At 42.6% G+C, this 11,280-nt stretch overlaps 1 protein-coding gene across 7 annotated transcripts in view; it reads right to left on the bottom strand.

Moving 5' to 3' along the window:
• Window positions 1-316: 316 nt before the first annotated feature.
• myh14 (myosin, heavy chain 14, non-muscle) overlaps window positions 317-11,280 on the bottom strand; it is a 32,607-nt gene continuing 21,643 nt past the window's right edge. For 5 of the 7 annotated variants that reach the window (XM_080895907.1, XM_080895909.1, XM_080895910.1 and 2 more), the window contains 19 exons: window positions 10,423-10,594; window positions 10,125-10,337; window positions 9,899-10,043; window positions 9,607-9,813; window positions 9,390-9,494; window positions 9,033-9,185; window positions 8,602-8,850; window positions 8,401-8,514; window positions 8,219-8,317; window positions 7,919-8,131; window positions 7,661-7,822; window positions 7,450-7,578; window positions 7,252-7,340; window positions 7,038-7,161; window positions 6,755-6,963; window positions 5,429-5,537; window positions 4,736-4,908; window positions 4,533-4,556; window positions 317-4,151 (listed from right to left, as the gene is read on the bottom strand). In XM_080895907.1, coding sequence (XP_080752033.1) covers window positions 3,962-4,151; window positions 4,533-4,556; window positions 4,736-4,908; window positions 5,429-5,537; window positions 6,755-6,963; window positions 7,038-7,161; window positions 7,252-7,340; window positions 7,450-7,578; window positions 7,661-7,822; window positions 7,919-8,131; window positions 8,219-8,317; window positions 8,401-8,514; window positions 8,602-8,850; window positions 9,033-9,185; window positions 9,390-9,494; window positions 9,607-9,813; window positions 9,899-10,043; window positions 10,125-10,337; window positions 10,423-10,594 — 2,879 coding nt within the window. In that variant the 3' untranslated portion in view covers window positions 317-3,961. The remainder of the gene's footprint in view (window positions 4,152-4,532; window positions 4,557-4,735; window positions 4,909-5,428; window positions 5,538-6,754; window positions 6,964-7,037; window positions 7,162-7,251; window positions 7,341-7,449; window positions 7,579-7,660; window positions 7,823-7,918; window positions 8,132-8,218; window positions 8,318-8,400; window positions 8,515-8,601; window positions 8,851-9,032; window positions 9,186-9,389; window positions 9,495-9,606; window positions 9,814-9,898; window positions 10,044-10,124; window positions 10,338-10,422; window positions 10,595-11,280) is intronic. The other 2 variants (XM_080895908.1, XM_080895912.1) reach the window with 1 other exon arrangement.

Raw genomic sequence — 11,280 nt, 5'->3', positions numbered from 1 at the left:
TCTGTCACTAACTGTGAATCATGGCATGGCAAAAAATATGGATGCATGTAGGATGACTGCAGATTAATAAAATTGTTTTTATCAGTTCATCAGAGGCATGTTAACTTAAACAGTGATGACAACCCTGATTACCGAAAACTACTGTAGTGGTCACGTGTGTAATCAATGATAAACTCCACCAGGATTATTGATTCTTTTCCGTATAGTGTAGATAATATAGGACTATTTAGAACAGTGGTCCCCAATCCCCGGACCGGTACTGGTCCATGAGTCGTTTAATACCAGGCCGCGAGTTGAGGCCCGGGTATGACATGTATGGTTTTCAGGGTTTTTGTCGTTAACTCGGTTTCCCTGGGTCTTTTCCTGTGTTGTAGTTGTGTGTCTTATTTTGAAAGAAATATTTACGTGTTACCATAGCGACCAGAGGGCATTAAGCATCAGAGAGGTGGATGTTACTCTCAATGTTGTTCAGGAGGAAACACAATTACACAGTGAATTCGTGTTTATTATTACGTATATTTAAAAAATACCACACTTTTTGACTTGGTCATATTATTTTATTTTGTTGTATTTATCTGCGCAACACCTTAATGGCCGGTCCGTGAAAATATTGTCGGACATTAACCAGTCCGTGGTTCAAAAAAGGTTGGGGACCGCTGATTTAGAATAATAAACACATTCAGAATCAGAACCTTACCTGTACCTTATGTACATTCTGTGGTATTCATTTCACTTCACTTCATTTCTCTCATCCTGTATTTTATGTATATAACATTTAGATTGGTTATTTATGGTTGGTTTACACAGCTTTGTGTATGTTCGTGTATGTATGTGTATGCATGTGTACATGTATATATATACACGTGTGTGTGTGTGTGTGTGTGTGTGTATTGTGTTTTTTACATGTTGTTGTGATTTACATGGCTGTGCTTGAGAGCCATCATCTACCAGAACCAAATTCCTTGTATGTGTCTGTGCATATACATGGCCAACAAACGAGATTCTGATTCTGACATTCAGAGCAACATTTATGGTTTCAGCTACATGATCCGAAGCTTTCATTAGTTCAAATTTTCCAGTTAAAGCATCAGTGACATTTGTTGTATTTGTGCCATTTGGGAAATTGGCTTTCATTAGATGATCTGTGGCTTTCACAGGTCTGTACATTTAATGCAAAACTACACCCAGCAGCTAGTTAGCTTAGCATAAAGGCAGAAACCCTAAAAACAACTGAATTCACCTATCCTATCAGCACATAAGGTTTGTAGATTATTGAGTAATATCCAGTTTGTTAGGTGGAAAATTAAAGAATTATATTACTACATTACTGGATTACTGGAGGAGAGTTCAACATAGGCAGGCTTTCTTTACGTTAGGCCCCCGTCACACAGGCATAGTGACCGGCAGTCGTCAGTAGCTTACATGGAAGGCGCAGACTTGTTTTCAACATTCCCAATTTACTTGCTAAGCAGCACTAAGAGTCTTCCATACAAACTGACCATGACCATAGCTGGCATGGAAGTGCAACCTGCTAGCCACCAAAGAAATCACAACAAGGTTTTTGCTGCAGCACTCGCCTGATGACAGCCAGCAACCTCCAGCAACCACTTGCCAGTTGAGTGGGGTTATACAGATTTTTCCCTAGCAACTGGAGGTTGCCATCTGATTTCTAGTATGTGTGACTGAGGCTTTAGCTGACTTGACAAAAGCTAAAGCCCAAGTCAGAGGTGTTTTATGTCTCATTTAACTCTCCTTCCAAAGAACTGATCTCGAACCTAGCCAGGTAAAAAGACAGCCCTCTTTTAATTTTAATTCTAAAATTAGACTCAACCAAATTTGGTAATTTAATAATTAAAAAATAGTTGTACACATAACCTGCAGGTGAAATTGCCACTTTTTTCTTTTTGTAGCTTAGCTTCTTCTGCAGATATGAATGTCAGGCTTCACAGTGAGGCCAGACTATATGTTCCCCAGTTCCTATTTGCTAAGTTAACTGGCTGCAGCTTTAAAATGCAGGTAAAAAAGAGACTGATACTAACATTAAGCAAGAAAGAAAATTTCCCAAAAGGTTGAACTGCTTCTTTAGACAGCATCTGCCAATTTGTTAAGACCCCCCCAGTGCAGCAGAAGGTCATAAACTAAACTATATAAAAGCTATAAAAAAGGCCATCTTTTAAAAATAGAAGATATGACAATGGAGACGGTCTGAAGAAAAAACTTTAAAAGTGGGCTTCACAGCAGGGTTATCAGAGCAGGTGTAAGATAATGTCATCTTGAGTTGACAGGGTAAAAAAAAGAAAAGCAACTTTTTGCCATTTGCCATTTACTCCATAAAAGTTCACTCCTCATTGTTTCCACTGTCTTTTTTTTCCCTTTTTTTTTAAAATCTAACACTACTAGTCCATGAAAATGCTTTGAGCCTAACGCTCAGTTATATTCTAATCTTCTACACAGGACCCGCGAGCAGAGGCAGAGTTTATTCTACTCAAGACATGTTAGAAAACCCAACCAGCCTCTACTCCCGTCATCTACTCTATTCTACAGCTACTCTACGGTAACTACAAATTTAAGTCCCTTTTCTCATCCGTACGCCCACCGTTTGGTTAAACAGAAAAGCTTTGTTTGATTAATAATTTACACAGTAAACCAGTAAAATCAACCTTACAGTGTACAAGATGCTTGTCAAAATAAAATGTAACGCCTTTATCGTTCTAAAACAAGAAAATAAGACCCATTCTGACCATTTGTTCTGCTTTGGATAAAAATATGAATGAATACAGTCCTCCACAAGTCATTTCCAGTTATGTTGCCATTGAAGAGAATCCATAAACGTGTACTTCTTCTTCTTTCCCCTTTTCCTTTTTCTTTTTAAAACCAGCAATAATGTTAACCAGAGAGGTCTTCCATGCAAATTCACATCTGCAACCCGATGCTGAGATGCTGACAGAAACAAGTCTTAGCTGTCCTTTAAAGTAACCCGGTTCAGCCTGACATCAGAGCCAGCATGAAGAGGAATTTTCAGACTAACATGCCCCCCCCCCCACACACACACACACAAGACAGAAAACAAGCAGTGATCAATAACTTAAGTTGGTATTTGATATAAATTATACAAATTCAAAATTTCTGATGCAATATGTTAAGACTTTAAGATAAAGAAACTATCTAATACTATCTACTGCGTGGTCTAACAACGTACTGTTTCTAATCTATAGAAAAGAGTTTATCGTCTAAAGCAGCGAGTCTGTCTGCATGTCGGCTGCTTTCAGCTCTTTGTGTCACTGTAATTGTGACAGGTGATATGAAAACGATGTAATGCATCCCGGTTTCTTATTATTATCTGTTAGGCCAACTTAGAAAATGTGCAGCACTGTGTTTAGATGACAATTTTCTTTCTTTTTGCCAAATTCTTCCAAGTTTAAAAAGTTAACTCACACTCATATCGAAGGCGAATTCTCCGCTCCATGTGTGTACTTGACTGCTCGTGTAACATTAATACAGATTGTCATCTTCCAGCAGCCCTGATCTGTGTATTCAATCCACATCAAATGTTTGTAAATAAATCCAAATGTAAAAGTTTTTTACTGCTTAGTGAGCAGATGTAGTTTAGTTTATGAGAAGTGCATTACAGAGGTGGTAATGTAGAAACTTCAAGTCTTTGTTGTTTTATAAAATAAAATCAATTCCAGTTGACGCTTTGTAAAATTTCTTTTTTTTTTAAAACACATTTTCTGTACTTGTTGAGAAAAAAATGAGGCAAAATCTTAAAGAGCATCGCTATATCAGGGAGGATGCTTTACAACTAACTGCCTGATATTTATCCTACATGGCATTTAATTTAAAACTAGTGTAGCTATGTGCTGTGTGCCTGCCTCTGCATCACCGCGAGCAGTCGAGGCTCTGAGGCTGATGCTTGTGTGTGCGTGTGCGTTGTTTGTGTAGCTAAGCAGATGTGTGCCTGTCACTCTGCGTTGTTGACACTGTAGGGCGGCGGAGGGTCCAGGCTGTGTTCTGAGGACGGAGTCGGGGTCCCTGGGACCCCAGAGGAGGGGGTGGGTGAGGCAGGAGGCTCTTCTGAATCGGAGTTCTCTAATGAAAGGTCATCAACCAATGCTCTGCGTCCACGCATCGACAGAGGCAGCGCAGCACGTCTGGACAAAAAGGAAGCGGGAGTTAAAAAATGTGTTTTTATTATTATTCAGTTACTTAACTGTTTAGTTTATGAGATTCCAAAAAACAGGGCTCAGAATTAACGTTTAACATTTTCAGGTTAACTGTTTCCACTCTTTCTAAAAAATGACTAAGAATATTCAAACTTTCCATCCAAATTTCACCAAGAAAGCTATTTTCCCCCCTAAACAGAGAACTGTGTAAATATGCTAGAGACAAAAATATAAGCAAACTACTCAACTTTGTGTTTGTGTATGGAAAGCTGCAGGCTTTTCATACACAAACACAAAGACAAACATACAAGACAACAGACAAACAAATGAGAACAAGAAATAATAATAATAAAAAAAACAATGACCTACATATCTGGTCTCCATTCGGGGAAGCTGAGTGTCGCAGACAGATGGGTAATGTGTCAGTGTTACGTGGACAAAAATGGACGCAACAAAAGAGCAAAGCAAAAAAAAAAAAAACGATGAGAAATTAATGGGGTGTTAACAAAATCAACAGTAAGTGAAGCCACAGATAAATACATGAACCAACACACTCACACACACACACTTACCTGAGCTGGTTGCGGAGGGAGGATATCTCGCGGTTCATGGTCTGGCTGCTGTCAGTGAGTTCCTCCAGCTCCCTCTGCAGCTTCCTCTTCTGGGCACTGGAGCGAGAGTTCTCCTCCTCCACCTCCTCCAGCTGCCTCTTCAGCTGCTTCAGTCGGACCATCGACTTATCCAGCTGCAGGAGAAGAGCAGGGAGGAGGAAGAGGAGGGAAAGGACAGAGCGCAGCAGAGAGGTCGAGTTGACAAGAGATTGCAGGAAAAGAGAGACCAAGAAGAAGGAGCAGGGACAGATATTTAAATGGAGAGATTAGTGTGAGGACAGGAGGACCAATGGGGATCAGGAGTCAGATTAAACCTGGCAGATTATTGCAGATGATGCTTTGGGAGGAGAGTCAGTGTCTCTGCTGTGACTGAGGGATTTATATTTTGTGGTGGAACATGTTCTAACTTCACGATGAACACACAGATGCCAATGCAGGATTAGGATTAGTCTGGACTGAGCTGGATAAATCACTCATTTTAGGATGATTTTTCAACACACTGCCCTCGGACACAATTAAAGCAGCAAGCTTAGCTGACCTGATACCCATTAAATGATTATTTAATGCCCTGTTGTTGACAATGCTATTCTGAGCATACTTAGATAAATGTGACTGACCTGCACGGTGCAGTCAGGGTAATCTTAATTTTCTCACCTGCTCTCTGTACTGGTCTGCATGCCTCCTCTCATCTTCTGCCTGCATCATCACCTCCTTCAGTTTCTTTTCCGTCTTCCGCATCAGTTTGTTGGCAATTGCTCGCTCCCTGAGGGACAAACAGGGTTGTTACAATCAATGATGACTTTTTTTCCCTCGGATGTTTAGTGATTCTAAATCTGTCCGGCAGTAATTGCTTGGCCTATAACACTGAAAACCCTCATACGCCCCATGCCATGTATTTACAATCACGGCACAGTTCACATGTGTCGTTTTGTTAATAAATGTTGTAAATGTAACCTATTATCATAGGCCACTTTATTAGGTACAATTATTGAACTGCTCCTTTAGACATACACCTACTCAGCCAATCACATGGCAGCAACTGCTAAAGACCAAACTGAAATTTAGAATGGGGAAGAAAGGTGATTTAAGTGTACCAATCTCTTGATGCCTGCTTCCAGCACGACAACTGGATACTTTCACATTCACATTCATAATTTGATTCAAGTAATCTCAAATAGGTTTTTTGAGATCATTATTCTCTAATTAACACATTTATAAAGGGCCCAATTGGGGCAGGCATAGCTCAGTAGGTAGAGTGGTCGCCCCATGATTGGAAGGTCGGGGGATTTGAATCCACTGAACGGCTACCCCTAAGCAAAGGAGCAGCACACTGCTCCCTGGTGCGCCTGCTTAGTGGCTGCCCACTGCTTCACTGAGTGAATGGGTCAAATGCAGAGAGAGTAATTTCCCCATGGGGATCAATAAAGTGTACATTATTATTATTATTAATATTCAATGTAACTAACAAATTTACTTTAAACTGATAAAGAAACTCTTAGTTTTATGTATGAAACAAGAAGCGGCCTACACCACTGAAAAATTAAACTAAGGCCTGAACCTATTCATGATTTAATACAAAGCTTCTTTCAGCATTTGGTTTTTCTAAAAGAGCCCATAAAGAGATGACTGTTCAGTGTCTCCAGTAAGTCTGTTTTCTTGTAAGTAGATTTTTCACCAACCAAAGTTAGAATCCAGTTCACTATAAATTATAGACGCTCCTTGTTAGCTAGTGGGGGCTAGCATTAGCTGACAACTACCTCTAGTCCAAACAAAAATTAAAAAAATAAAGTAAAGGACAAAATACTAAATTGTGGACTTCAAATGGTAGCTGCAAACCAATGGGTGATTCCAAAGAGTCCTTGTCTATTTTTATGTACAGTTTGTGTTATAAAACAATTTAATTCCTGAATTCTTTTTAGCAGGTTACAGCTTTGTAAACTGGAAGATTTTTGTACTGATGCATGTGTCTGTTTCTCGTACTGTCTCTCTTGTTCCAGCTGCTCCTCCATCGTCTCAATTTTTGCCTCCAGGGCAGCGACACTCATCCTATGTTTGCCCCTTACTGCCCCCTCCATCTCCCCAAGCCGGGCCTTCAGCTCCTTGTTCTGCTTCTCCAGCTGCTCTCGAGCCGCCTCTGCTTTCTGGGCCAGAGTCCTCTCTCCCTGCAGCTGCACAGTCAGAGTCTCCACCTGCAGTTGAAATGTAGCTGTGATGAGTGTGTGCTTCAAAGTGTGTGACCGAGACACTTGTAGAGTGAACATACCTGTAGGGCTGTCTTCCGTAGTCTCTCTGTCAACAGTTCACTGTTAGTCTGCTCTTCTTCCAGCTCTTCTTCCAGCTGATTGACTCGTGCGTCCAACCTCCGCTTCTCTTCGCTCAGCACATTCCTGGACAAAGGCAATCTCAGTAACAACACCACTGGTGCACAAACCCCCCCTCAAATCAACAAAATGCATCAGAGGTAAAGTTAAACTCACTTTCCAGAACTGCTGCTGACCATCTCGTCTGCTATCTCGTCTCTCTCCTGCTGGGCCTGTCGCTTCTGCCTCTCTGATACAGCCAGCTCCTGCACAGAGACGTTCATGCAGACAGAAAAGATTGGTTAAAAATAAATGCAAGATATCTTAATATTTATATTGGATGGGGTTTTTTTGCACAGACATAGACATACATACCTCTGTAAGATGCAGGACCTCTGCTTCCAGTGTTTGGATTTTCTTTTCACTGTCTTTTGATTGGGAGATGACGTCATCTCGAGTCACCTTTGCCTCATCTAGCTCGCGCAGAACCTCCTTCATTTGACCCTGATAAGGATATTTTTAAATTAAGTACACTGACATTTACAGGAAACTGACTTTTTAAATAGGTGTGGGTACCCTGTTTTACCTGCAGCCTTCGAAGCTGCTTCATCGCCTCCTCTTTGCCACGGTTGGCTGTCTCCACCTGGGCCTCAGCTTCCTGCAGTTCTGCTTCCAGCTGCTTCTTGGATGACACAGACTGAGACCGCTGACTCCTCTCCTCCTCCAACTGGATCTCTAACTCCCTTGCCTGGGATCAAAAGAAGAACATAAACAATCTGATTAACTTGGACAAAAAGTACATACCAGAAACACCAGCACTTTCCTTTTTCATTCTCCATCCTACCTGTTTGCTCAGGGCCCTTCTCTTCTCCTCTCCCTTTTCCTCGTTGCTGCTGATCTCCCTTTCAAACTGAGCCTTAAGCGCCTGCAGGGTGACCTCCAGCCTCAGTCTTGAGTTCTCTGCCTCTGACAGCTCCTCCTCCAGCTCCTGCGTCTGAATGCGCAGGTTCTGTGCTTCTGTTTCCAAGGTCCTCCGTGTGCGCTCCAGCTCATGGACCTGACGCACAAGCATTTAAGAAATGGTGACTCACAGAGGACTGAGACAGAAATAATAAAAAAAGAGTCCCAAGGTGTACAGTCTTACATTTTTGCCCACATCGTCCTGCTGGTTCACCAGCTGCTCCATTTCTAGACGGAGCTGCTTGTTGGCTCTCTCTAGCTCTTCTTTTTGGTCCTGAGCCTCCTACACACAGAAAGACAGACGATTTACCATCACAAACACAGATGTATGAAAAACATTTATGTGCCGTCTATCAAATAATTTACCTGCAGGGCTCGGGACAGTGCTAGACATCTTGTTTCCTTCTCTCTGCTGTCTGCTTCTGCTCTGTCCCTCTCTTCTGCAAGCCGAGCACTCACCGCCTTCTCCTCTGCCAGGCACTGGGGGGGTCAAGGAGGTAATGTTACTGCGCATAAAGACATTTGCAGCCTTTGTGCGTATGTGAGAAGCAGTGGTATGTTTCTAACCTGGTCAAATTTCTTTTGCCTTTTTTCGAGGGCCGTGCAGTTCTGCCTCTCTCTCTGCAGAGCAATGGTCATGTCCTCTATTTCCTCCCTCAGTCGCTCCCTCTGCCTCTCCACTCTTTCTTTCTCCTCCTCCTTCTGTCGCTCTCTTTGAATGGCACTGTCCAGCTCTCTCTGGAGCTTCCTGCGTATCTCATCGCCAGCTTCCACGGCACTGTTCACCTCCTCTGACTGCTTACGTAGCTCTGTCAGCTGTAGAAGTAAAACAGACACAGGGTGCATACATAAGTCATAGATATAGACAGAAAACTTTACATTTAATACTGACTGTCTGAAGGAAAGCACTTCTGTGATTTTATGAAAAATGTTAACTGATATCTTTCTAAAGCAGCAGTTTAAGAGGTAAATAAAGTCACTGCGGCCCTCAGACTTACCTGCTGGCTGTGAGTTTGGATCTGTCGGCTCAGCTCTTTGCCTCTTTCCTCCTCCTCCTCCAGTCGTTCCATCAGTCCATTCTTCTCCTCCTCCAGTGCTCGCACCCTTGAGGCAAGGGCCATCTTCTGGCGACTTTCGTCCTGTAGCAGTTCCTAAAAGAGAAGAGCAATGGTGCATATGAGGTTGTTTTTGAGTCATCAGTGGATCAAGTTCTTTTAATTTCCTACAGTCAGAGGATTTTCTTCTGGACTTTAAAGAAATAGTTACTTTTTCTTTTTTAAACATGAGGAGTCTGTAACAGTCAAAGGCTAATGTCCAAATCAAATGCAGCCTTGGTGTCTGTGTGCATTTGTTACCCTTGCATCATGCAGCTGGCTCTCCAGGCTGCTCATTTCTTTAGCGAGCCGAAGAGACTTGGAGTCAGAGGAGGACAGATTGCCGGAGAGGGACTCAATCTCACACTAAAAGAGACACATTTAGGTTAAATTCATTCAACAGAACAGAAACAGAATACTTCTTTACTGACACACCTTAAAACCACAAACCAGTAAACTGGTACCTATTCATTTGTACCTGCAGCTTGTGGATTCGCTCCTCCCTGTCCTCCCTCTCTCTGTCAGCCTGAGCCAGACGGGCGCTCAGTTCCTGTAGCTGGTTATCCGCCCTCTTACGACCCCTCTCGCTCTCTGAGCGACTCGCTTGGAGGCTTTTGAGCTCAGAGGTCAAATTCTGCCTCTCCTCCTCCAGCGCTGCCTTGGCTTTATCAAGGGACTGTCGTGCCTGAAGCAGAGCATGGGTGAGACACGGTGAGAGACTGCGCATGTCTCCATGCATGTGCATTTGAATTTTTCTGTGTTTCTCGTACTCTCTTGCTGTTGTCCAGCTGCTCCTGCAGGCTGTCTAAGGCAGCACTGTGTTTGACTCTGACTTCTGAAAGCTGGATCTCGTGCCGGCGAGTCTCCTCTTCAACACATCGTTGGAGCTCACTTAACTCTGCTTCCCGTCGAGACCTGTGGAGTTATAAGAAGTGTGAGTTCTGGTCTGATAACAAAATCACTAAATGTAAACTTTGTTTTGTCCTCATCATCTACCTGAGCTCCTGTTGTGCAGCTGTGCTGTCCAGAGTGTCCTCTAGCTCAGTTCTCAAAGCCTCCAGCTCCTCACTCAGGTCTCGCCGTTGTTTCTCTGCTCTTTCCCGCATCCCTCGTTCATTCTCTACTTCCTCCTTCAGCTCTGACACTTGGGACAAGGCCTCCCTTAGAGACCTCTGAGCTTCAGCACGGCGTGCACCTTCTTCCTCCAACCTGAGAGATTCACAAAAAAACTTCAAAAATCCATTACAGGCTTATATTTTAGTTACTGCGTCTCTGATACTTTTCTGTGTCTCACCGGCCCTGCAGGGAGGTGATTTCTTTTTCCTTTTGAGCCAGACTGCCTCTCAGCTCAGAGGACAGCATTCCCAGGTCTGACAGCTGCTCCTGGGCCTCCATAGCTTCACTCTCCATCCTCCTTTTAAACTTCTCCTGTTCTAAGCGACCCTGCTCTTCACGCTTTAGGCGCTCTGCAAATAGCAATGGCGTAAGTTACAAATCACAGAATTTAAACAGTAAAGTTATTACAGTTGTAAATAAGCCTGCATTTCCCCATCCACCCACCAGATGTCACTAAACTCCTGTCATGCCACACCTACCTCAACTTGTTTCCACTTTCTTCATTAGTACCTGTACTTATATCTGTTCTCCAACAGTAAACTACCTTAAAACAGTTCTTGGCTGCCTTGTTCACCCTAAGTTTGAGTCATGCTCCTTGCTTTGACTGCAGAAACCCTGACACTGCAAAAAACAGACTCCTCCATTCAGTAAGGGTGCACAAAAATCAGAGTTTTGACTATTTTGTTAAATGTTCAGATATTTTTATAGAATTCTGGATTAGACAGTTAAACTTCAGACTGTGATTTAAACCATTCTGTTGGAGTTATTTTACTGTCAAGTAGCTGAATTTGGGCTTAAGAGAGAAAAGGATAGTGCATCTATAAGGTGCCTGAACAGAGGGAGGTATGTTTGTCAAAACAAACCAGTGAGTGACAGAAATAAATCATTACTTTCTGATTGTTGCACATCAGTTACACTGTACAGCACTAATAAATACAAAAACCCCTCCGCACTACCATCTGGGATGGTGTTGCATTCCTGTAACTGGGAAGCAGGCTGCACCTTCAGCAGACCTGACACGTGTAACTGCAGCTCT

Source organism: Rhamphochromis sp. 'chilingali', assembly GCF_963969265.1.
Source record: "Rhamphochromis sp. 'chilingali' genome assembly, chromosome: 11".
NCBI classification, from domain to species: Eukaryota; Metazoa; Chordata; class Actinopteri; order Cichliformes; family Cichlidae; genus Rhamphochromis; species Rhamphochromis sp. 'chilingali'.
The sequence above is the reverse complement of the archived record's forward strand: the minus strand, read 5'-3'. Positions and strand labels throughout refer to the sequence as shown.